The sequence below is a fragment of the Zeus faber genome, assembly GCF_960531495.2.
Source record: "Zeus faber genome assembly, chromosome: 17".
Classification (NCBI taxonomy): domain Eukaryota; kingdom Metazoa; phylum Chordata; class Actinopteri; order Zeiformes; family Zeidae; genus Zeus; species Zeus faber.
Genome location: NC_137204.1, coordinates 18,623,626 through 18,650,705, shown reverse-complemented (window position 1 = coordinate 18,650,705; position 27,080 = coordinate 18,623,626). Strand labels below are relative to the sequence as shown.

The window sequence follows — 27,080 nt, the reverse complement described above, 5'->3', positions numbered from 1 at the left end:
CACACACACTTTTCCTTTCCACCCTCCATTACGGTCTCGACGCTGCCCAGTTCTCTACTCCTCGAGTGAAAGAAAATAGCAGGGGAAGAAATGATCAGCCCAAAAATGACTCAGTCCTTTGATCTCGCCCACTCATTTGACCACGACGTCAGGGTTGCACCCAGAAATAACCTAGTTGCCGTTGGAAACGTATCATTTGGACATCAGGGAAAGCCCTTCTTTCCTTGATTGACTTGATGGTTTGCTTGATGGTGCGCTGCCTGGTCCCACGGAGAACGGCACCTCGTCCCCCGGCGCCGCCCCCGGCACCCGCAGGGCCTCACTTCGGTCGCGCCCAACGGGGGTCTGTAACCCGCGCGCGGTGCCCCGGTCGACGCGGCCGCCGACGGGGGGCCGCGGCCGGCACTCGGTCCACGGGCGGCGAGGCCCGTGCCAGGGGCGCTGTCACCTGGGTGCACGTCATTGTTTGGACGCCGGGCCGAGTTCCGCGACGGTGGCGTGAGAGTGCAATTGCAATCAGGAAACCGCAAATAGCAAAAAGTTACATAACGCTGCTTTAATGTTCTGTCCCCAGTCATTCATCAGGCTCCACTGCAAGATGTCTGTTGCTTGGTCCGTCCACTCCCACCATGAGAGGAGCTTGTTGAGGATGACATCACTCAGGAGCGTTGTGGAGGCTGTGCTGACAAATATACTTCAAATATACAGTATATTACAGAAAACACACTTCAAATATACTGCATATTCCAGAATATACACTTCAAATATACTGTATATTATATAATATACACTTCAAATATACTGTATATTATTGAATATACCGTCCAAATATGCTGTATATTATTGAATATACCCTCCAAATATGCTGTATATTACAGAATATACATTTCAATTTATACAGTATATTACACAATATGCACTTCAAATATGATTCAAATATACTCTTAGGCAGAGTGCAAATTGTGCAATGTCAATCGGGGGGGTCAACCGTTTTCTCTGGGGGGGGTGGGGGGCAGGGAGCGGGCGGGCAGTGACTGAGAAAGTGTCCCCGTTATGCACCGTCAAGCACGGGGCATTTTTTTTGGCTTCATTCAATTCAATGGAAATTCTAAAGTGAGTGGAGGAAAAGAAAGAAATGTACAATAAAAACAGGGTTGGGTTTGGTTCTGTTTGCTCTGATCTGAGCAGCGGGTCGCTCTCTCTCTCTCTCTCTCTCTCTCTCGACGCTCTTCTTTAGGGTGAGGTCCACTTTAGGGGGGTCTGAAATCATATTACAAGATTCGTCCAGGCATGAATACGGGGAATGTATTGTAATGTTTACGATTCGAGGTAAGGAGGATATATAAATGTTCCCAAGCCCCCGACCTGTTATTTTTATTTCTTTTGGGGGGGATCCAAGTCTCAATTAGGGGGGTCAGACCCTCCCCTCCAATCCTGCCCATAATTGGAACCATGCTTTTAGGTTTAATGTATGTTGCCAATCGATCTATCATAACTTATTGTTTAGTATTTGATAAAAGCTATATCAACTAAATAAAAAGAACCTCGACTTACTCTATTACATTCAGTATTATGGCTGTTATTGTTCAGTAGTATATGATCTCACAGTGGTGGGTGATTATTTTCCAAAACTGCATATAGATTTCCATGCATCACATTGCACAGCGGTGCAGCTTTAATCTGAACCTGCTGTCGCTGAACAGCCATCAAAGCTCGAATTTGAATTATGGGCACTAATGATCTATGTGACGGCGGCATGGCAGAGAAGGACCGCCGTGGAGAATGCGGTGCGTGATGCACAGCACGCCGCCTCCACAGGGAGGTAATCGCATAAAAATGGAGCAGGGTGTTGTGGTCATTTCCATCACATTATACATAGCTTCATGGCCAGCAAAGTACTTGACAACCATTACCAGGGATTCTGTAAAAAACAAAAACAAAAAAAAAAAAAAGAGCCACATCCAGTTCAACACTTTAAATCTCTATTAAACTGATTATAATGACTCGTTGAGTATGAGTACAGCTTGCTATTGTAACTGGAGCTTATTGTTCTCTAAGCTATTACATATATAAAATACGAGAATACCAGGGGCTTTGCAAAGCTAGAATAATAAACAAGCAAGCTCAATAAATAATAACAGTAAATACTTAATAATAGATTATATAAATATATATAAATAATAGAATGGATCAGCCGGGGTAACAAATAAAGGTGCATCATCCGGATAAGTACGGTTTTCTTTTTTTTTTTTTTTTTTTTAATTCAGAAAGTGAAGTGGATGTGTAATTTGTGCTGCTCCTGGAAAGCAGCCAGTCAGCCACAGGGTCTGTTCCCAGACTACTAATGCAAACAAGCCCCTGACATCTGACTTTGAGACCAACCCGCGTCTGCACTGTACCATGAGCATCCACATTAACGGAAACAAAACTATCGTCCTTTTGCTGAGGAAGCGCCAGGTTGGGTGTCAGTGCAAGAATTATAAACGATAAAGCGCGACAAAGTTGTGATAAATAATGAGCGTAAGACAGACCCCCCGGCAGCGACGCGGCTGAAAAACCTGAGAACCGGCAGAAACTAGAGGGAGGCATGTACCTGCTGAGCGTGTGTGTATATGTGCGTGTGTGTATATGTGCGTGTATATGTGCGTGTGTGTATACTGTACGTGCGTGTATATATGCGCGTGTTCATGTGCGTAATTAATGGCCCAGTTTTGGGTCAACCTAAAATGAAGCTCGAACTATGTCCAAAATGTTGTGAGTTGAGTAATGAATTTGAGAGTGAAGTATAAATACAAATTATCTTCCACATAAAGGTAGTGGGGTTGTTGTTGTTGTTGTTTTTACTAAGATATTTTTTATACTCTTAAATTGATATTTATTTAATTTACTGTTTAGTATAATGTTCTATATTTAGTATAGAAACATGCCCATGCTCATTACTTTGACAACTATGATTAGTTCCGTTGTGTGTATCATATTATTTATTAGTGTAACATTTAATACGCCCCAATCCGTTATCATTTGTAACAAATGGGACTGTCAACCACACCACGGTGATTTGCACACGATGGAAGAGAACGTGTCGACCAAAGCAGAAACCTCCTTCTAAAGTGTTTGTCATCGGGCGTTCTGTAAGAACAGCACCGAGGGCTTTTCAGGCCCAATCTGCATATCACAGAGGAGCTTCAGCCCCATCACTCAACTGCAAGCCATCATACAGCGGCCTCTTCTTATTACCATTTCACCCTGGGCGAGAGAGGGGGGGGGGGGGGGGGGGGGCAGGGAGAGAGGGAGAGGGAGCGAGGCAGGGAGGGAGAGAGAGGAGGACAGAGAGAGAGAGAGAGAGAGGGAGGGGGGGGAGTGAGGGCAGGGAGGGAGGGAGAGGGCGAGAGAGAGAGAGAGAGAGAGAGAGGGAGGGAGGGGAGGACAGAGAGAGAGAGAGAGAGGGAGGGGGGGAGTAAGGGCAGGGAGGGAGGGAGAGGGCGAGAAAGAGAGAGAGAGGGAGGGAGGGGAGGACAGAGAGAGAGAGAGAGAGGGAGGGGGGGAGTAAGGGCAGGGAGGGAGGGAGAGGGCGAGAAAGAGAGAGAGGGGGGGGAAGGGAGGGGGAGAGGCAGGGAGAGGAGGACAGAGGGAGGGAGGGAGGGAGGGAGAGAGAGGAGGACAGAGAGAGAGAGAGAGAGAGGGAGGGGGGGGAGTGAGGGCAGGGAGGGAGGGAGAGGGCGAGAGAGAGAGAGAGAGAGAGAGAGAGGGAGGGAGGGGAGGACAGAGAGAGAGAGAGAGAGGGAGGGGGGGAGTAAGGGCAAGGAGGGAGGGAGAGGGCGAGAAAGAGAGAGAGGGGGGGGGCGAGGGAGGGGGAGAGGCAGGGAGAGGAGGACAGAGGGAGGGAGGGAGGAAAGCCAGGGAGGGAGAGAGAGCAGGAGAGAGAGAGGGAGAGGGTGGGAGGGGGGGGCAGAGAGGGGGGGGCGAGAGAGAGAGAGAGGGAGGGAGAGGGTGGGAAGGAGGGAGGGAAGAAGGGAGGGAGAGAGGCAGGGAGAGGAGGACAGAAGGAGGGAGGGAGAGCAAGAGAGAGAGAGGGAGAGGGAGGGAGGGAGGGGGAGAGAGAGAACGGGAGAGGCAGGGAGAGAGAGAGAGAGAGAGAGAGGGAGGGAGGGAGAGGAGGACAGAGAGAGAGAGAGAGAGAGAGAGGGAGAGAGAGGAAGGGGGGAGTGAGGGCAGGGGGGGAGGCGGGAGGAGAGAGAGAGAGAGAAAGAGAGGGGGAGGGAGGGAGCGACAGGGGGTGGAGAAAAATCATAATAATAATAATGATAATAATCATCATCATAATCATAAAAACATGAGCGTTACTAAAATAAAAGATGCCATTTATATTTTTCTATACGCTTAAAAGAACATTATAGACCAATGTTAAAGGGGAATAATTATTGAACCTCAGCATTTGTAAGTATAATTACATTTAATTGAATTAAATGTAATTTAATTTTTGTTTATCTATTTATCTATTTATTTATTTACTTATTAATTTAATTATTTGTATTTAATTTTATATTGGAAACAACCCGCGGACTAATACACGGCAAAATAAATGTTGAAAATATTATCAAACTATAAACATCTGAGCAATGAACAGATGACTGGTTTTTTTTTGTTGTTGTTTTTTTTTGGGGGGGTTTTGTTGGTTTTTCTTTTTAACAAGAACACTAACTCACTCACCTCTCCGTCGCTGGTGTTTTTGTCGGTAAAAGTGGAAATGCCCTGCAGTTTGTGGTTCCAAACTCCGTGTCCATGGCAACAGTCGCTGCTGTACGGCGTCGCCCTGCACTCCATCACTCCCGCTGTCTGTGCAGCACAGTGACCCCGCCGGATCTCCACCGTTTGTTGGCTGATTGCGCGTACAATGCTGATCTTTTTTTTACCGATATCCCCGGTCATTAATCACAGGGAAGAAACGGACGGCTGCGTTTTCCTCCCCTCCTTCTCTATTTATGCATCATCATCGTGCAGATAAGCCCCCTCCCCACACACGCGTCAAGGAGGAAGAGCTGTTCTGCAATAACTGTCGTGACCTTGTGTGTTTTTTCTGTCATTTTTTTTTTTTTTTTTTTTGTTTGTTTCCTTTGTAAATCTTAATATTTTTCTGGGCAGAGGCTTTAGTTTCCCAGACGGAAATAATAGAAACCTACACGTGGATGTTTCTGCCGGAAATTGGATGAAATGAAAAACAGTTTTGTTCCTTAGATTTAGGTTCAACTCTCCTCCCGACATTATTAAAAATTAAGCGTAACGGCGTCACCTCCTGCGTCACGCGTCTCCTGTGTCGGAGTGGACAAAATCCAAAGTGTCGGATTCAGACCGCCATCTCTAAAATGCTCATTCTTCCCTTGGGGATCGAGGGGATAAACGGGCTGTTGCACTATTTCCAAATTGTAGAACGTGCTAATGGCAGTGCGATTTAAACAAATATTAATTTAAAAAACAGGCTGAAGGTTCCGTCCCGTACGTCCGGCGCAATTCCACGGTGCACCATTAAGTCCACAGCCGTTCAACATTCACGGCGTTGAGTTTAATCGCAACACGGATGTTAAATAAAAGGTATGCAGAGTAAAAAGAGTATGAGAGTATGCAGATAAAAAGACTGCGTAATTGGAATTGGCGCGGCTTTGTGTCAGCGCCGCGTTCGCCCGGTGTTACCACTCATAATTGCCTTAAAAAAATAAAAAGACGCATTGGTTTTGAAACGACTCCGTGTGAAGTACAGGCGGAGACCTCTCTGAGCAACACGAACCGAGAGCGTTCATTCATCAGATCCTGCCTCCCCGCTCGATGGCGGCGTGCCAGCACGGAACATAAACAACCCGGCCAGCGCGGGAATATGCACATCAAGCGGAGCCGCGGTAGATTTAAATAACGAGGTTAGCCGCACTTTGAAGAAAACACAGGCAACATATTTTGCAATAAGGCCCGGAGGCGAACGGCGGGCAGCGGCCCCGACGCGGTCTCGTGACGGAGCCTTGTGAAGTCTGCTGAACCTTTGCAGCGCCCCAAGACGCGGGCTTAATAGACGAGAAAATAAAATAGGACTGGAATGAAACGAGGCCTGTTACAAAATGGGCTGGGTGGTTTGGGGAAAACCAACAAACAAGCCGCCAGACAAACAAAAGTCAGGTTTTAAACATGAGGTATGTTAAGGATAATTAGGCGGAGGACATCTGGTGGGCAGGTGGGGAACTGCAGAGGAGTGACGCCCGGGTGAGTTTAGAAGAAAAGAAGAAGAAACAGTCTTTATTTATCACGCAACACACCACACTACAACACATGCTTGCACACACACACACATGCACATGCTTTGATGGTGGCCGGTGAAATGGATTCTCTGCTTTTGACCCATCCTGGCTTGTCCTTCCTCCGGGGGCACAGCCAGGAGCAGTGGGCAGCATACGTGGACGCGCCCGGGGACCAGGTGATAAATGTCCATTGCTGGTCAGACAATGATGGGTGCATGTTTTTGAGGGGGGTCCTTACTGACGTGGAGGAAACCCCATGTGAGCACGGGGAGAACATGCAAACTCCACACAGAAAGGCTCCTATTTGGGAGATAACCCGCCGGAGTTATAAAATGATGTAAAAAAAAACCATATATTATAGGCTTGTTTATTATCAATGGTGTAACAAGCAGCGTGCATAGGCTTTTTTGAAATATGTTTTGAATAATTTGAATACGTAAACATAAATGTTAAATATAATGGATATAATAAATCAATTCATATAATACCATTAACAAACCAAAACTCTCCCTCTGCGTAGGCCTGTGCTGAGGATATGTTTTTGGTCTTCATTTGACAGGGCGGTCGAAGGTAACATTAAAAGGGAAGAGCGAGGGTGAGGCGGACGGAAAAGGACAGACATGAGCCGAATCCCTTTTAAGCTCGATCCAAAAAACCGGATCCTCCTTAACCCCGTCGAGCCTTGTGCAGCCGCCGAGCGGCCCCCGCTACCGGTGTACTCCGGAATAAAAACATTCAAGCACTAGAATAGAAACGGCGTCGCGCTGCCGTTCCCTGCCGCCGCGTCGATTTCGAACATTTTGCAAGAACAGGCCGTCCCGTTTACTCAGGAGGAATGAGTCAAAACATCACGTTCTGTGCAACTACTCGTATAGCATGTGGGGGGGGGGGGGGGGGGCGGTTGTTGAGGGCCGTTCGATCCGCTTCTCTAGACTCAGCAGCGGCGCCCGGTGGACGGCAGCGGGATGGCCTTCCACGTCGAGCGCTCGGGACGCGGTGGGGGCGCAGCCGTCGCCGGGGATCTGCCACCCACGCCACGCACAGCGGGGGGGGGGGGGGGGGGGGGGGGAGCGTGTGCGGAGCTTCAACGCAAAATCCGTTCACAAATTCACCAAGGCACCGGAAGGACCGGGAGGCAGGGACGGTGACTGTGACCCTCCGTCCCTGCTATTAAAATCCTAGAGACTGTCTCCTTATGATCCAGGCGGGAGAGCAATTCCGAGGTATTTGTAATTCACCTGAGACTCACCTGAGACTCATCAATACGCATACTGAACTCACGGTTTATATTCTTTTCTTATTATATTTTTTTTTCTGTTTCTGTTTCCTTCACTGTCAAGTGTAATAATAACTAATAAAAGTAATACTTGTGTTTATTAACACATTATACTACATAAAAAGCAATAAAAAAAAAATAAAAAAAGTATCTCCAAATAATGAAATGATCATATAAAATTAAAAAAAAAAAGAAAAAAGAAGAAAATATTTTTATTATTCATACAAACAATTACAAAATTTGACTGAACTGAGATTTTCACCGGCAGGCAAATCAACTAAATATTGTTTCTGGTACATATTTCACAAAAGAAATGTCAACCTACAGAGAAAGAAAACAACACGTTTATCTGTGTTCTTTACACGGCGCGACTGTCCTGAGAATCACCACTTTGGACGAAGATGGCGATTCATTCAAAACATGGTCGAGTCATGAGTCAGTGTGAGACATTTTATGAAAAAAAAAAAAAAACGGTTTCTTCAATGACCACACACGCACACACACACACACACACTACGGGTTATTATAATAATGGCATGGTGTTAACCTATTTTCAGGTATCTGTGAATTATGACTAACAGTAGAAACTCCTTTTATTTTAAAACCTATTTAACTTACCTTCCTCAATCGGTTTCGAGTCAGTGGCGACTGCCAATGCCAAAATGAAAATGAAAATATATTTAAAATAAAAATATTTTTTATTGTGAAAAGCAAATGGAAATCTATGAGATCTGCTTAATTTTAAATGTTGTTAATTAATAAACATTTAATGTTTTAGTTTTACGTTTGCGGATACTACCATAAAAAAATATGTTTCTGGAGAAACCACTTTGATCGATTTGGGAAGTTTTCATGGATCTTCATTTTAGTCCGCCAAACGACTGCCATTTCAGGGAGGGGATAATGAGGTTCTAATGTTTTGCATAGAAGTGTCAGGTGCACCGGCCTCTCTTAAAAGGTAGGTCCCGACCCATTTTGGGTCGCAGCCAGAGGGCTAAATCAAGTATCACTCAAGAAAACCGAAAACCCTTGAATTTCTAATCAGACCTCTTCAGTCTAGACGACATATTAAAAGCACAACCTCTGCTGTGCTGATCAGATGGAACTTGTTTTACTGAACGTGCCTGTGCATGTCTGGTCGACGTGTAAAACGGGGTTTTTACAAACAAGAAAATAACATTTAGTATTCCAAATATTTTCATTAGTTATGCAGTACTCAAAAACAGGCATCTTCATTCTGTTCAAACTAAAAGAGTTTTATTGACTCAACAAATGGGGGAAATCTATTTGAGGGTGCCATCCGTGTTGTATGTCAGGGATGATCGTTTCGCGGCACCGCGCGACGCGTAGGAGGAGGTGGAGGATGTGGAAGACGAGGGGTTACGAGGAAGGGTGGAGGAGGAAGCGAAGGGCTGAGTCTGTCTGTCCGGGAGGCAGTAGCCTGGGGAGGAAGAGCGACCCTTGCTCTGGAGACTGCTGCTGCTGCTGCTCTGCAGAGGGGAAGCGGAGGTTTTGGGGCCTCGGGTGAGGGATGAGGTCGAGGAGCTGGAGAGGGGCGAGGTTCTTATTCCGTACCCGAGGATGCCGGTGCTCATCAAAAACTCCCGGGAGCCGTAGGCCGGCGGGGTGGGCCCACGCGAGCTGGAGGGCCGGATGTTGTCGGCCGGTAGACTACGCCTGCTGGGGATGTCATAGATACCCATATCCGGGCCATAGAGGCCGTGGGGCCTCGCTTGCAGACGTAGTACCCTCTCTCTCTCTTCCAATTCCCGGCGCTCCTGGATAGAAGCCATGATGGTTTTGGAAAGGGTGTCATAGCGTGCGGTGGCAGACTTCTGAGGGGTCAAACCCTTGGGGCTGAGATCCCGAGCGGTCAGACTTGGGGTGAGGTCCTGGGACATTATCCCCTGCGGTGCGAGGTCTCTCGGTATCATCCCTTGAAACGAGGGCGAGTGGTCCCTCGGTATGAGACCCTGTAGGGACGGAGAGGGGTCCCTCGACGGCAGACCCTTGAGGGAGGGTGAGGGGTCTCTGGGCTGCGGAGACTGTCTGGAGACCCCCATGAACACCGGGCTGTAGGAGTGGGGCGGGGGCGCCTGCACCAGAGACCCATCTGCACCCAGGCTCATGAAGTGCGGGTGGTAGCTCACCGAGGGTATCCCACTCTGTGCCAGGAACTGGGGCTCTCCTTGGTGGACGAGGTTGTCGTAGGAGAGGCTACTGCTGCGACCCCCCAGCACGCCGGGAGGCCCAAACACGCCCGCCATGGGATTGGACGCCAAAGTATCTGCATGCAGGGGGGTCAGCTGGGCCTTGCCGCCGTGGCGATAGCCGTGTTTGAGGTTCAAGGAGCGGGAGTTGAGGGTGAGAGAGTTGATCTGCAGCGGGCTCGGCGCGGTGGTCTGGAAAGGGGCTTGCGCGGGCAGATGCTCCTGCTGGACAGCTCTGCCAGAGCTGTGCTTGGAGTCGGTAGAGATGTCTGGACTCCTGCCATTCCCCCGCTGCTCTGATGTCTTTGCCAGCTAAACGACAAGACAAGCTCAGATGTACAGTGTATGTCCAGTGCCCGACGGATACCCATTGGGATCAAGAGCCTACTCAACGGGAAGAGGGATCACGTCGTTATGCAATATGGAGTGAAAATCGAAATGATTGATACCTGCTCGGGGGGGACCGGCGACGACCCTCTGGATATCGCCTCGAGGACAGGTCGAAGCTGTGGCACCGTTGGAATGGATGCAGGGATGATGGTTTTGGTGGTATGGTGTCCCATCTCTGAAAATCATTAATGATAGGTTTATAAAAAGTAGCCTGTAGAAGATCTAGGCCGACTCATCAATATTTCACTACAAGTCAGATCCCAGCCCATTGCTCAGTGATTAATAATACATTTTAATGAACGGTATTCACAAATTCACCATCTGACATAAACGATCAGCGCAAATGATTTTAAGCAAAACGTCTCCTCTCGCGGTGAGCGGGAATCCTACCCGTCAAGGCAGCGAGGTGGCTCTTCAGCAGGCCGTGGTCTGGTTTGGGGGGCAGGGGCGGAGGAGTGTTGAGCCGATTGATGTCCGGAACATCGAGATGGCCGGTGGAGGAACGCTGCCAATGGAGAAGACACATTCACGTCAGAGAGCTGGGGGATGAGCCACGGAAGGCGGGGGGATGCACGGCGGAAGCGAATACAGTCGTTGGGTCCCGAGGAGGTCGGCGCTCTTACTTTGCTGACCACTTTAATCTGGAGGTCGTGGCTCTGGTTCCCGTTGTCCCTGGTTTTAACCGGCACGTGCGCGTCCGTCTCCGGCCTCAGGAACGGAGGTTGGACGCGGACGGGGGTTTTCTTACAGGGCCTGGTGGTGTAACTTGCGTGAGTAAAAAACGACGAGAAGCGATGTTATGAAGGTTTCGTTGGGTTTGTCGTAAATGCTGCTGTTGGACTTTAAAAAAAAAGCGGGGGGGGGGGCCGTACTTTGGAGTGATGGGGCTGCAAACCAGATATTCCAAGTTGCTGCAGCAGCCGCGGGTGAAAGGATTAACTCCTCCCTGAAACTTCCCCGTTACCTGGAGGAAGTAAAAAAAAGCACACTGCAGTACAATGATATATATGTATTGTATATCGCAATATTTTCCAAAAGCTCTACTGTATTCATTCGTACAGGGAAAGCGTATTCCCCTCATTTTTTAAAGGTGCAGGACTGACCTGTTCATTAGTGGTGCGTCCTCTCGACACCAAGTAAAGATGGAAACCGGTCAGGCCGAGGACCGGGATGAGGAACACCCCGGATATACTTATTACCACCAAACTGAACAATATCGTCAAGAAGAAAAGCCATTTGCCAGTCTCGAGTTTAAATGTGGACACGTTAAAAAAATGCATTTCAACCCCTTTATCTCTTTCTTTAAAACACACACACACACGCGCGCACGCGCACGAGCATACAAATGAATCTGTGGATACGTGACAGTGCAGTGCAGCTCCCACAGTTCCTGGATGTGATTGAGGAGGAAGAGGAGACCGAAGGCGAACACGCCCACCATGTGCACGGTCAGCGACAGCAGGAACATGAAGAAGTAGCGGTAGTTCCTCCTCCCGATGCAGTTGTTCACCCAGGGACAGTGGTGGTCGAAGTCCTGCGCGCGGCGGACGGGAAAAAGACACACGCAGATCGTAAACACGTCCTATGTCCGCCTTAGGTCTTAGGTCCGCAGGGATGGGACGACTAAAGGGGATCTTAGCAAATACCACTGATACGAGCAAGAGAAAAACAAAAAAACAAAACGGAGAGCGAGCACCTTCGAAAAGTCAACCTTGGGAATATGTAATGTGTTGCGTAACCAAAATCGCGTTTAATACAGAACGTCAGCCTCTTTTCAGATGTATGCTCTCCAGAGAGGAGAAAGCCTCTGAGCGGGGGGGATTAACCTGATTAACTTTATTTCTTCTGCCACCCTTTGTCCATCATTGACTTTCTTAAAAAATAAATCCCCCTTCTTACTTCTCCCCGCACGGCCGTACTCACCACCAACCCCCCCCAAGAACCGTTTTCTCCTTTTCCATGTTTAATCCGTGTCTCTTATTCTCTCCATATTCATCGCTAATTCCCCTCTTTTAACCCCGACCCGCCCGCTAACCTCCACACAGTGATCACAGATGCTGCAGTGGGAGCAGCGCGGGGGTCGGTAGAAATGACACGACGCGCACCACTTCATCCGGACCTGGACGCCCCTCACGTCCGTGTTCTTGTACAGCGGCGCACGGAGGTCGTCGTCCTTGTCCTCGTCCTCGTTCGCTGAGTAACAGGGGTGACGGGAGTGCAGAGCGATAAACTGGCAACTTTTCAGGTGGTTGTGTTTGCTGAAGGTTGACAACACCTTGGAAGCGTGCGCTCGTGCGTTCGGTCATTCATTCGTTCATTCGTTCATTCATGCGTTCGTTCGTTCGTTCGTTCATCAAGTTTGCTTGTGAGTTTCATTACTAACCAATTGGAAGCATTCATTCATTCAGAAAGTTAGCTTGTTAGTAGTCGTAGAACTAACCAATTGGGAGCATTCATTCATTCATTCATCAAGTTAGCTTGTTACTTTCATTACTAACCCATTGGAAGCATTTGATCGTTCATTCATTCATTCATCAAGTCCGATTGTTAGTTTCATTAACAATCCATTGGAAGCATTCATTCATACATTCATTCATCATGTTAGCTTGTTAGCTTCATTACTAATCCATTGGAAGCATTTGATCGTTCATTTATTCATCCATTCATTAAGTTAGATTCATTACTAATCCAATGGAAGCATTTGATCGTTCATTTATTCATTCATTCATTAAGTTAGATTCATTACTAACCCATTGGAAGCATTTGACCGTTCATTCAATCATTCGTCAAGGCCGATTGTTAAGTTTCATTACTAATCCATTGGAAGCATTTCATCATCCATCCATCCATCCATCCATCCATCCATCCATCCATCCATTCATTCATGCATTCATTCATTCATTCATTCATTCATTCATCCATTCATCAAGTTAGATTGGTAGATTGATACGATTACTAATCCATTGGAAACGTTCATTCATTCATTCATTCATCAAGTAAGATTGGTATCTTGGTAGATTACTCACCCATTGGAAGTATTCCCGCGTCCATAAAGGTTGCCATCGCAAAGTTGGCCAGAACAAAAAGGAAGAGGCCGGCACAGCATGGCGGCACCACGGGAGAGAAGGCGAGCGCCAGCCACGGACACCTGAGGAGGGAGGCGGAGGAGACGGAAGACAGGTGAACCCAGAGCGCTGTCATCTCAGAGAGATGGCGTCGCACCTCGGGTCAGCGCGTGACAGGCAGCTGAGCAGAGGGGTTGGAGCTCGCCGAGGGACTCCTACAATGTGAGTGTTAAGGAGTCCGATGTGGGGGGAACCTGCGGAAATAGCAGCCGAGGAAAGCCCTAAGCAATACGGTGTCGCGGCGTATCCCCGCACCGTATCCCCGCACCGTATCCCCACATTCCTCTGATACCGAAGATTGAGGAGGGCGGCATAATCGCGGCGGGTTCGCCGATCTCTCATTTACGATTGGAAAGGTGAGGAATTCGGGGGCCTCCACCGGCTCAACCGGGACAACTGCAGCCGACCGATCTCCTCCTCTCGGGAAAGCCGCAGAGAGATACGGCCGGAGAGAGCGCCGGGGCTTCGGGGAGGTCGCACCGCGACCGGCCCGCCGCCACACCAACTTTCAACCCGATGATTCCAAAATGGTTTTCCGAGGCTTCAGAAACCCCAGTTTGGCTGGCTCCTCGTCGTAAATCGTCATCCGTGCGTATACCGTATACTTTCACGTACAACAAGGCTGCCCGTCTCGTCTTGTAGTTCATCCATTTTGTCCACATGGCAAGCAGTGAGGGTCTTAGGACAACGGACATTTCGGTTCTAAGCGTCACTTCCTCTTTAACATAATTACCCCGGCAGTGCGTGTTTGTATTGTAGTGTGCTGCGAGTACTCAAGCAGTCAGGGTTGTTCAGCGGTGGGAGCCCCACCCCCCGCTAAGCTCCTGTACCCGAGCACTTTTTGGTTCCTGGGATGCGAGTACCCAGGTCTTTTAGTCCCGGGAACTAAAAGGTTCCTTCAGCCCGTTGTTGTCCGCGTTAAGACCCGCAAATATTACTCGAATGACTCTGCTGACGTACGGAAAGGCGGCAGCCGGTTTTTTACGTCATTTTTGCCCGCGACTACCACAACAAACCTCTCCACGCCCGGTCCGGTAGGTGGCGGCAATGCGGAAGACTATGCGACCTCGGGACGAATAAAACGGATAAAGAAAGACGAGCCAAGCGATCAAGTGGAATATCACTTTGGGTCCCTTTCTTTATCCATTTTTATTCTTCTGTCCTTGTGTTTACTGTCAAAACAAGTATTCACTCTCGCAAATCAAAGATTTTATTATCAAGGTCGAAAAAGGCCGTTTTGAAGGCTGTTTTTTTTTTGGGCTCCTACTCCAGGGCAGGGACTAGATCGGTCGCACGCGCGAGCCAGCGCAGCACCGGCATCCCGTGTAAAACGTTAGCAACAACCGAAGCCAAAAACAAGACGCTTCATTTGAAGTAAACGTGTCTTTATTTACACACCGTTTATTTCCAAACCATGAAAAAAATAAAAAATAAAAATAAAAAAAATGGCACCCCCTCCGGCTGACTCGGGCCGTCCTCAGTGCGCCCCATCCGGGTCACATCGCTCTGGGCGGCGAGGTGCATTCGTACGCTCTGCGTCGACAAAAAAAGATTACCCACAAAAATAAACAATCGATGTATCGATTTCGTTTTATTTTCCCGCGTTAATCGAATGGAAAAAAAACGACGTCGGGGCAAACTTTTGAATAACTTCCCGTCGGTCTCATGTGTGCGAAGATTCAGCGGCTGCGTTGCGTATTTCTTGCGTCAAAAATTGTCCGGAGACAGATTTTGGTGGACAGATAACACGGTGAAACATGGCTGAGGTCACTTCAGCGTCGCTCCTGCCGGCGCGAGAGCAACTAGAATAAAAGCCTTGAAGGGCTAGTGGTTCTAGGGGGACCTCCCAGTTCCTAGTTCCCCGCACCTCATGCTTTTCAATATGTCTCAACCTTGATCATAAAATCTTTGGATTTGCGAGAGTGAGTATCCGTTTTGACGGTAAATACAAGGACAGAAGAATAAAATGGATAAAGAAGGGGAACCCAAGTGATATTCCACACTATCGCTTTCTTTCTTCACCCGTTTTATTCTTCCCGTGGTCGCGTAGCATTCCGCATTGCCGCCATCTACCGGGCCGGAGTGGAGAGGTTTGTTGTGGTAGTCGCGCGCAAAAATGACGTAAAAAACAGTCATTCGAGTACGTTTTATGGGGAAGTAATAACGTTCATTAGTAGTTATTACATTACATATACAATTACACACTAATGTAATGTGGAAAACACGGTCTCCCCGTTCCAGAAGTGCAGGATTTATTATTTACAAGTAAAGTATTTACACAAAAACATCAATTTCTTTCCTAAATTAAGTCCCATAGCTGTGGGGACACAGTTTTTTTTTTGTTGGAACGGGAGGGAACAGGACAGTCCCTTAACTGAGTTGTGTTTAAAAAAAAAATGGTTTCAAATGAAATTACAAAAGAAAATAAATAGATCTGAAATAAAAAAAGACGGGTCGGGAGTTGGGGAGCGGCTCCCGCGCACGGCGCACTGCTGTCCGGAGGGGAAATAAAAAGAAAACTCCACTCCAATTCTCTGAGTCAGGTTTACATTATTCATCTTCCACACAAGTAAGAAACCAAAGGAATGAAATAAATCAAAATCTTTCTCTATGAGATTATATAATATATTGCTATATTATAATCACAAGATTTGCATATAGAGCGGGGAAGTGAGATCCGATCACAAGTCACCCGACGGCTCTGAGCGGAGAGGGCGAGGGCCTCAATCCTATCTCTCTCTCTCTCTCTCTCTCTCTCTCTCTCTCTCTCTCTCTCTCTCTCTCTCTCTCTCTCTCCCCCTCTTTCTCTCTCTCTCTCTCTCTCTCTCCCTCTCTCTCTCCCCCCTCTTTCTCTCTCTCTCTCTCTCTCTCCCCCCTCTTTCTCTCTCTCTCGCTCCTACTCTCCCTCTTAAAATGCACTTACACCGTTTCATTGCTTGGTTTTCTCCTGGCGGATAAAAAAAAAAAAATCATCCGTCAATAATGTCAATCGCCGCTTGACAATTTGACTGTAAATCTTCCCCAAGCCTAGTGTGTAACACACACTATACACACACACACACACACTTTGCTGCATTAAAATTTTCATTTTCAATTAAATGTTTCTGTGCCCCAAAACATTTAATAAAATAAATAGATTATACAGAGCTACACACAGCTCCATAGACAGAAAGCGAACCTTGAGAAGCAAGGAGAGCCTTGAGGATGAAGGAAAGATCCTCGGGTTATGACGGAGAACCGCAGAATAAAAAAAAACCAAATGGGGCATGATTGTATCTCCACTGTGTGAGATTAGAGGGTAAGGCAGTGTAATCAGGTTATGGTGGGAGACAGACAGGGGGAAGGTTTACTGGATTATACTAACAGTGTTTGATTGAATGTCACATCCTTAACCTATATTCTGCATCGACGCTTTTTGTCTCCTGTGTATCCGGGCGGCACGACCCGGCGCGGGGCGCACGCGCACGACGGATCCGCCCCACGTTGGGAATACAACAGTGATTGATGGCGACTGATTGACGACGGCTGTAGGTTGCGGGCGCCGGGGCCCGATCGCACCCCCACCCCCACCCCCACCCTCAGACACAGGTTCAAGGTTGTCAGGGAGAGAGGGGCGGGGGGCGATGCCCTGCCAGCTGCAAACCCAATAATCCTTGGGATTATGAACTCTGGATTACAGAGCATTCTGCCAGCTCAATGCATTGTGGAATCCTCACATTAGACTGTAAACACAGAGAGCGGACCCGGCAGGACCTACATCTAAAAACAGGACACGTAGATAGATGGATGGATGGATGGATGGCTGGATGGATGGATGGATGGATGGATGGCTGGATGGCTGGATGGATGGATGGATGGATGGATGGTTAGGATCCAATGCATTTAAAGAACCCATGCTAAAAATATATATATTTTTAAGATTAAGGGGAGCATATGACCCCCCTCCACTACCCATCACCCCCACACCCCGAGACATCGTCCATGGGGGGATTTGTATTAGAGTCCATTTCATGTTTGACATGTGCTTGAAAGTGTCATAGTCAATATCATTTACATTAAAGCCGTGGGACACAATCTGTGCCACTACCTCTGTGGGACACAGGGCCATTCATTACACTGTATAGGAGATTCATTTAAGACCATTAACTAACTCAGAGAGATTGAAAAAAAAAAAAAAAACATAATGAGAATTTTGTTAAGTTTAAAAAAAAAATTACAATACAAATTGAATAAAAAAATGCATTTTAGTTTTACTTATAACATCTTGGGTTTATCCCTGTAACATTTGCTCAGTCAAAGCAATATGGCATTTTTGTACTCTTTTTGCAGAATTTAAACAAAACGACGAAATGCCTTCCTCAAAATTGTCAAATGTCAAGCATGAAAGGAAAAATTTCAAACCCACAACCCACAACCCATCTTGTAAAAAAAAAATCAAAAAATAAGACGGATACGTCAAGGTTATGTTTGCAAACGAACATTTCTGGTGCAGTTGAAATGCTTCCGTGCAGACGAAGCAGAGAGGATTGGAGGTCATCCCACACTGATTTCTTGCGGAGGGAAGGGATTATTGGGTGGGTGGGCTCTGCGCGGACGCCGGCCGTCTCCGTACGTCGGTTTGAAACCATCTGGAGCGCGGGGAGACGGACACTTCATTACACGGCCGCGTGGCGAGACAAACCCGGGCAAATGAAGGAGTGCAGCCAGCGCGGTATTAAAGCAAACGGCGTGGTAAGCTGCTCTGCCCGGAATCCAAGCAGTGGGTCAGTCGGTCAGCCTCAGCACAGCATGGCCCACAGCAAAGGCTCCTTAAATGCTATGAGATTTGTTGCTGCTATGTCGTTAGATTAACCAAATTGACTGAATATAATCAATGGTCCCGAAATATGTATTACAAACGGTATGTATTACATCGGTGCAGAGATGTCGTGATGTCAGAAATGTCATAATATGATATGAACAGATTGGAAAGAATTTTATCCAACATCATTGTAATAAAATTGGCCTACAATTTGAACAGTTTGAACATATTGTTGGACACTTTATAATATCTATCTAATATTAGATTTCCACAATGTCCACATCAGTCACATCTGGGCCGCCACAGGATGACACAATAGTAGAATATACTGATGAATATAAATTAAATGAAAGAAAATGGATCAGTGTTTATTGCCTACTATTTAGTTTAGTTTAGTTTTGCTTTGGATATTGACATATATGTGGTGGGTCTTGGACTAGGGTGAGGTTTATTATGAAATATAAATTACATCCAACAGTACTATTATAAAAATGCATACCATGAAATATAATAATAATAATAATAATAATAATAATAATAATAATAATAATAATAATAATTGTAATGTTTTCCTGAAATATTTCAAAATAAAATAGGGCATTTAATTACTGATTTACTTAATTATTTATTGCTTTAATAATTGTATTTAGAGTAATTTGGTCCTCTCATGGACCTCTTATTCAATCACGGGACCTCTTACTCAACCACGGTGTGGAACTCGCGAATTTGCAGAGAAAGTCATGTGATAACGGGCACAAACGGGCTGGAATTCACCTCATATAGCCGACAGGAAGTTCAAAGACGCTAAATCCCATATTTCCCAGATGGGGATCATATGGGGCTTGAGAGTGGATCCTAATCCCACACTCCCAGTCTGGTGGCAGCATCCAACCCACTGCAGGGCTGTAGAATACAGAAGGAAACTAGGGCTGATGTAGCTCCTGGGGTCAGAGTTCACGAGACTATAATGAAACGCTCCCACACTTGGCCTCCTCATCCTGACCATCAATATTAATGTTATGGGGATTTAAGGACGGCTCCACACAAAAAAAGTCATTTCATCCAATTCTGGTTGTTATTGCGGTATTATTTATCTGTCAAGTGTCAGTGGTTTGAAAAAAAAAAGAAAAAACATGGGTAAAGGATGAACTAGATCAGTGGTTCTCAGCGTGGGGTGTGAGGACCAACAACGGCCCTTCCGGAGGTTCCAGGGGGTCCCCAGCAACATCATTACTCGTTCAACTTCACCGTTATATTAACAGACCTTAGCATCATTAGAAAATATACAATGCTATCCGAGTTTCACTGTTATTTCCCTAACTAGAGTACAGACAGTATGAAAGTTTGGACTAAATTATATCTGACAAAAAAAAAAATCGTCAGATTTTTAGCCCCAGTGACTAAATCTTATCAAATGGGGTTTGAGAGCGATTGCGTATCAAATTGGAATTGGTCCTCGACACGAAAAAGGTTGAGAATCACTGCAGCGCGAAATCCCTGGCTTACTAATGCAGCATCGGGGGTGCATTCAAACTTCTGGTGCCACCATTGTAAAGGCTGCTGCCCACGCTCTCTGGTTCCGGTGGATTAGAAAGCGCTCCGAGTTCGTATCGGGTCGAGCGACAGCAGGAAGTGACCCTGCGCTCCACGGGAACCCGGAAAACTGTAATTTCATGTCAGTAGTGCCCTCCCCCACCACCACCACCAACATGTGAATAAGCCAATCAACATCTCTTACTGCGCCCCCAATCAAAGCAGTCTCTAACCGGGCCTGCGCATCATCCACAATGGACATGGTAAATCATGTGGGATTATGTAGCCCTGATAAAACTGGACAGTGAAATGGGTGAATCATGCGATTGAAGTGAGTCAAAACAGCGCCAATGTTTACTACTCAGGTGTTTTCAAACTGGGAGAATGAATCACCACCGCTATTATGTCCACCTCGAAACAACCCTCCGTGTTGGTCCTGCTGCGGGTTAGTTTGAATTTGGCCCCATTTCAAACTGTAGTTATAATAACACACGTTGAGTACAGGCAGCGTGTCACATCTGGATCGTGCTGCTGCGATTCAGGTGGCAGGGTGGTGCAGTTTGCCTGAGTGAAAGCACTGCCTCGTTTTGTAAAAGGAGGGACCTTAGATACGAGTTAAGCACAAGATCGTATGTATCTGCCATTGCACTACGTAATGCATTTTGCAGGATTAAGTAATACTAATACACGCCAGTTCAAAACACAAGACTTTCTGAGACATTTGAATGGCGCAATCTGACAAACGTCAATGACTCAGTGCCGCAAAGGAAAGATGAAACTGCCGGTTAGAGTCACGCACCGGGGGGGAAGACACTCTTTGTGACTCCGTCGCAGAACCCTGAAGTCCCGCCCCCTCCGCTGGCTCGCTGTTCGCCATTAAATGAAAGTTTATCGCTACTACACGTGTGGCGCGTCCTTATTGCACCAAATTCCACGCTGCACGTCCTTGGGTCCCCGGCGATACACCCGTCAAGCGCCAAGTCGATCGGATGAACGGTTGTCGAGATAATCGAAGGACATACATACAGACAGACAGACAGACATAAATTCCTTCCTTTATAGGTAGATACATACAGTATGTACTGACGCTATATATCCCGGGTCAACGACAGGATGTGACGATGGATATTTGAAGCGTAGACTAATCTTAAATCTCAGACTAGTAGACTAATCTTAAATGTTTCCGCATTACAAATTATTAAAAAATAATCACACATTTTATCATTTGTTTGTTGAATATAGTTCAACAAATATAATTATTACAAATAACTGAGCTACTAATATATGAATAACTATTATAAATAACTGGTTATTGAGCAGGAACACACAAATCGATTTAATTTGGTGCCATATCGATGAGACCGCTCACGATACGATGCTATGTCGATATATTGTATGTTGTGTCATACATAATGACAGCTGTTGCCAACTTTACATTACTAAGATATTTCAAGGAACAAACTCAGCCTCATGCAAACATTAAATATGTTCATTTGTGACGATGGTACGTGGTTTTTAATGGAAGCTGGGAAGATGGGTTCATAACTTCCAAACCACGTATCGAAATTTCAATTATTTCAAATAGGTTCAGAAATCTGAACTAGAATTGAGTGGTATCATTTTATTTTACTATCGATTTTTCGATCGATTAAAATGGATTGGTTCTTTTTCAACCCAGCCTTGTAAATCCATAAATATCTATTGTAATTAATTATGAACTATAAATGTTTATCTAGAAATATGTATTGTAATGAATTACCACGAAGAATATTTTTCGAGAAATGTGTATACTAAAGAACTGTCACTAAATATTTATCTAGAAATATGTCTTGTAGATACTATAAGCTATAAAATATGTATAATAAATAACTATAAATATGCATTAACAAATATCCCAACAGTGGTCGAATGCATCCTGGATACTTCATGTGTAAAACACACACACAAATAAAATAAGATAAAATAAAATAAAATAAAATAAAATAAAATAAAATGAGAACCAGTCTGCAATGAACTTTACAGCTGGACGCGTCACTTACGTGAAGACGAAGAAGAGCGTGGAGGAGCCCACCAGGAAACCCGCCGCCGCGGACACCGGGATGAAGGCGCAGGGCTTCAGGGAGTCAGAGCCGCTGCCGGGCATCCTGTCCTGCCCACGGTCATCGGTCCGTCGGTCCCACCGAGAGCAGCTACCTCGCTTTCAAAGTAGTGGGGTATCCCCGTGTGGTGGCGGCGGCGGTGGCGGTCGCCTCTCATCCCCAAACGCATCGAGGGAGAAGGGAGGGAGGCATAGTCCCGGCGGCTGGAGCCCGGAAACAGTGTCTCTGCTGCGGGGATGCTCCTGCTGCGGCTGCGGCTGCGGCTGCGGCTGCGGTTGCTGCTGCTGCTGCTGCTGCTGCTCCGGTTTATCCTCTGGAAGGTGGAGCTCCAGTGGTAGAGGACGCCTACAACTACTACTACTGTACACGACACTACTACTACTACTACTACTACTACTACAACTACGCTACTCCACGCTTCAACTCCTAATACATGATATTGTATTCCGGGTGTCTGGTAACCAGACCCGGCGGGTATCAGGTAGTTAAATGTATTGAAATTAAATTAAATTAAATTAAATTAAATTCTCTGTTTAGATACCAGGGAGTTGAATTTGTTGAAGTGAAATACAATTAAATAGTATTTCTCCATTACCGTCGTGGAAAGTGAAGAAGTAAAAGTACGTTCTGTACATAAGTATATTTTCCAACCATATCCAGCTTCGGAGACTATTTTTGACCGCAAACCGCTATTATTGTTTTACTCTCCTGCGTTATCTCGAGCACAGTAACATTGCGGTATCATTTCGGGCCGCAACACTGCGCACTTTTACAATAAATAGCGCCACGGCACTACGCCACCATACCATCCTGTTAGCGTTGCCCGTGACGTCACAAAACGTCACAAACATGTAGAACCGCGCCTATTGCTGGAATTTTTATTATTATTATTATTATTATTATTATTATTATTATTATTATTACTATGATATCCCTTTGGTATTAAAAGTGTCTGCAACACGAGAACCGCTGAACCCGCGGACGTGGTTTGGGTCCCGTTGGAACCGGGGACGTCTCAGACATCGCGTCGTTCAAGTTTGATCCATATCGATCTACATCCCGAGCGGGAATTAGTGAAAAAGCGGCGAAACTTAAGCGCAAACTCTGTTCAACCGGAAGTTGAACAAGTTCGGAGTGCCGCGATTGGTTTGTGAAGCGAGGCCTGTGTGACATCATGAACCAATCTTATATATGTCCGGTTTCCGTCTCCGGGTGCTCGTTCGCATTGGGAGGGTTACGCTGCGTCGACCGCATAGTGGCTGCAACCAGGAGACGACAGACCGGGGGGAGCCCATGCGGCGTTCAAGTGAACTCTGAAAATTGTGCTGCGTTTCAGAGAACCTGGAAAACTGTAATACATACCAAACACAACGAAATCGGGCCCCATGTTTTGTTGTCTGCAGCTATATTTATTATTATTATTATTATTATTATTATTATTATAATTATTATTATTCTTATTATTGTTGTTGTTATTGTTTTTATGGCCTTTATACAACGGCACACTAGTTGAAAAGCAATGTATTAGATCCATGTCCTTAAAATGAAAAACATAGCCCTACTATGACGCCATCTATACAATATATAATATATATTATACGTAATTTTAAATATTACTTTCAAAATCTACAGTATGCACTTCATTATTTATATAAAAATATACTTATATTATAGGCTGTTTATATCAAGACGCTGGATATGACAAGTAGCCTAAGCTTTCACATTTAATACTTTAAATATTATTTTAACTACTAAAGCAAGCACAAATATACTTTTGCTTCAGTAGGAATGTCAATGTGCTACTTTCACTTTCACTAGAGCCATGTTGTGTCACTTAAATGACTGAATACTTCTTCCGCCGCTGCTCTTCAAGACAATATAAGACTCATTTGTGGACAAATCACCTCTCATTGACTAAAGCATTGCAGGTAGGTATGAAGGTAAGTATAAGGTTTCGGCTTACGATTTTATAACAACCAAAATGTCATTTTGACAAAAAAAAACAAAAAACAGTTTAGGTTGAAATTAACATCTCATAAATTCATACTTAAGGTTATCTAATGGATTTATCATAAGACTAGTTATTGTCACTGTATGTGTTTGTTTATTATTGTTGTTTGTTTATTGTTGATACATCTTGGTCCCTCCACTGGGACTTCTTCATCAAGTATTCCACTGCGGCTAAGTGGAAAAATAAAAAAGGAGGCATGTAGTTTAAACCCTAGCGTGTGATTGGTCCGCCCAGCCGCCCTCCTCACCGCCACACCGAGAACTTCCCACAAAAGAGAGCGAGAGTGAGGGAAACGAAGAGCGTCATAGACCGGCAACTGTCAGTATGAGGATGGATGCAGAGGAGTGGATCGAATCCATCATCAGAAGCCTCATGTTTCTGGCAGGAATCCTGGGAAACAACTGGCTGGCCTTCCGCTCCGTGCCGGGCCCCAAGTCCCCACTCCGCACCAACGAGGTCCTCCTCCTCAACCTGGCCGTTTCCAACCTCATCACCAACTACCTGGTGGACCTGCCCGACGCCATGGCCGACTTCGCCGACAGGTGGTTCCTGGGAGAAACCTACTGCAGAGTTTTCCGCTTCTGCGCCGACCTGTCCGAGACCAGCAGTATCTTCTCCACCTTCTTCATCGGCGTGTTCTGGTACCAGAAGCTGGTGGGCTCCCTGAAGCAAGGCGGAGCTCCGGTGCGGCTGGACAGCCTCTGCCTGGTCACCTGCCTGCTGGCCGGCAGCTGGGGCGTGGCCGTGGTCTTCAGCATCCCGCACCTCTTCTTTGTCGCGGTGGAGGGCGTCAACGAGAGCCACGAGGACTGCGTGGACGTCTTCCCCAGCCCGTTCGCCAGGCAAACCTACGAGGCGTTGTATTTGACCCTGGCCAACGCCATCCCCATCGCGGGGATCGTGTACACCAGTGTCCAGATTGTCGTCACGTTGCTGCAAAAGCAGAAGCGCATACAGGGTCACGGCTCCGACGCCGGCAAGGGCGAGATCGGCAACGACGACAAATGCCGTGGAGGAAAGTACGAGGAAGACGGGTGCACGGCCGGCAACTCCAGAAACCCCGGCGCTTCCGGCGAGCGTGGGGGCCCCGCCTCCGTCACCAGCAGCGACGCCAACCCACCCGGCGGGTCCGTCCCCGGCTCCGACGAGGCACCATCGGGTCACATTTCCCTCATCTCTCCCCCGAGCTGTAAAAACAGCAGCCAAAACGTCGGCGCGCCACAAACCTCCCCGAGGCCCCGCCGGCCTCCCGCCAAGCATGCGCCGAGCCCCAGCGCCCAGGTGCGGGCGGCCAAGAGTGTGGTGGGCGTGGCCACCGTGTTTGTGGTCTGCTGGGTGACCCATCTCCTGCTGCGCATCACCAACACCATCCACACGTCGTCAGTGGTGGTGGAGGTGGCCAGCTACATCGCCGCCTCCTACACCTGTATAATACCGTACATATTTCTGTATGGGGTCAAAAAACTGACATGTTCCAGCAGAAGGTAGAAGCTGGAAATCGAACGCTGTAGTTTACCAGCTCAAATATATATGTCATATATAAATAGGCATATACTGTATGTATATGTATGTATTGTGGCGATTTCTTGCTCGACATAAATTGTGAATTGAATTCATGAGGCTTCAGTTTGGAAGAGCAAACAAAAACAACAAATATCTGGCATTTCCCCAATGGATTTCTACATGTCTACGGCGCTTTTAACAGGTGGCCTCCCATGGCCTCACGATAAGTCTGTGGAGTTTAACAATAAAGCTGCTGAACAGAAGAAAAAAAATCAACTCTGCATTTTTTTCCAAGATCAAATCAAAATGAATTTCTAGGCGGGCGTCAGGTTCACTTTGGGCAAAAAATAATTGACGATGTCCCTCAGCAATTACTGCCATGGTGATGTTTGAACATCCAACCCTGAGGAGTTTTTCAATTAAGGATAATTATACCAAAGTGAGGGCAACAAACACTTTTTTTTTTTTTTTTGGACTCCTTGGGCAAAAGCGCGTAACGACCCCAATCCTTAACAACACCCCGATGCTTTAGGCTTCCAATCACTTTTATCAAATCAAATCAAATAAATGGCATTGACGAGAATAAAGGAATGAAATAAAACAAAATGAAATGGAATTGACTGTTGAAGGTGAACGTGGGAAGCTTCATGTCCGACTCCGAGGAAGGGATAGTTTTGCTCCCGGTCAAACTCAGCGTGATTCCTGGGAGTGATTGTCAGACGCTGGGTAAATATTGCCCCCCCCCCCGAACATCTTTTTTTTTCTTTCAAAGCTCCTCAAATCAATGCGCGGCCAGCTCTGTTTCTTTGCCAAGATGTCCTCTAATCTGACAGATTAAATCGTCCTTCCATCTGTTCAATTAAGTCCTCTTTTTTTTTTTTTGGCTCCTGCTTTTATGTCATCCCGGCTCTGACTAACACACCCTCCGTTGTACACGGGGCTCGGTCACTCATCCCCTTGTCTGCAGCTCCCGATCACCGCTGCCGTTGCTCCTGGGCGGCGCCCGAGGGTGGGACCGTTTCACCCGTGCGTCGTCCTCCCTCTGCTGACCGCCAGTTCGGTTCAGGGCGGTTTGATGCTCCGTTTTCAGGCACCGCTTCCAGCGCCGACCCCCTTTGCACCCGTTAGACCAGAAGCTTTTGAGGGGGTCCCCTAGTTATCAGTTCAAGATAGCATTTTGATATATATATATATATATAAATTTTTTTAAATAATAACGGACAGGTTCGTGATAATGACATGAGTGTTTTCTCTGCCGAGGTGAACAAGCCGCCGAGACGGGTGATAATCGAGCAACCTGCACAGCCTTTAAAGAATTGCACCGCAGAGACGGCGTGTTGGTAAGGAATGATGTCAGGCGAGTCTGATGACATTGTTAAAACCTTGCGCAAATTGGGGGGGGGGGGTTGGAAAATACCAATGATTAGATAATTAAAACCTAATTGCAGGATGCTTACCTGAGGGACAGTGTGCTGAGACACCAGTTTTAAATTGAGTCCTCGTTGTTGTCTTCTGGACAATTTAGCGGACGCTTCTCTTTAGCTAGAAGCAGTATTGGAAAAAATGCTTAATCTAACTTAGTCATTACACTTATATTTGATATGAAACTAAAGTGAGCACTTAGGAACAAATAAAGATTGAATTGAGAACAGTCCCTGGCGCCGAAAATGACGATTTTTCCATAGACATTGTCAATAAAACAATACTGTCGGCGTACAAAATGGCGGTCTCTGCATATTGCATTACACCGCTCTATTCTAATTTCCAGGAGAGATCCTCCTCAGGACAACGATTGTTTGAGTAAAATTTAATCGGTTCATGACGCTCTGAGTTCTCATTAAGGTGCACCGG

At 46.5% G+C, this 27,080-nt stretch overlaps 2 protein-coding genes across 2 annotated transcripts; one reads left to right on the top strand and one right to left on the bottom strand.

Moving 5' to 3' along the window:
• Positions 1-8,840: 8,840 nt before the first annotated feature.
• Positions 8,841-21,759, bottom strand: zdhhc8a (zDHHC palmitoyltransferase 8a; the record flags this gene model as incomplete). Its single annotated transcript, XM_080017639.1, has 10 exons — positions 8,841-10,079; positions 10,217-10,332; positions 10,548-10,662; positions 10,793-10,922; positions 11,030-11,121; positions 11,261-11,363; positions 11,519-11,691; positions 12,193-12,350; positions 13,184-13,305; positions 21,656-21,759. 10 exons carry the CDS (start codon positions 21,757-21,759, stop codon positions 8,841-8,843), a joined length of 2,352 nt encoding a protein of 783 aa, XP_079873765.1.
• Positions 21,760-24,056: 2,297 nt separating this feature from the next.
• Positions 24,057-25,214, top strand: ora5 (olfactory receptor class A related 5; the record flags this gene model as incomplete). The annotated part of the gene is made up of 1 exon (XM_080017638.1): positions 24,057-25,214. The coding sequence occupies one exon, from the start codon at positions 24,057-24,059 to the stop codon at positions 25,212-25,214; it is 1,158 nt and encodes a 385-aa protein (XP_079873764.1).
• Between the last annotated feature and the right edge of the window lie 1,866 nt (positions 25,215-27,080).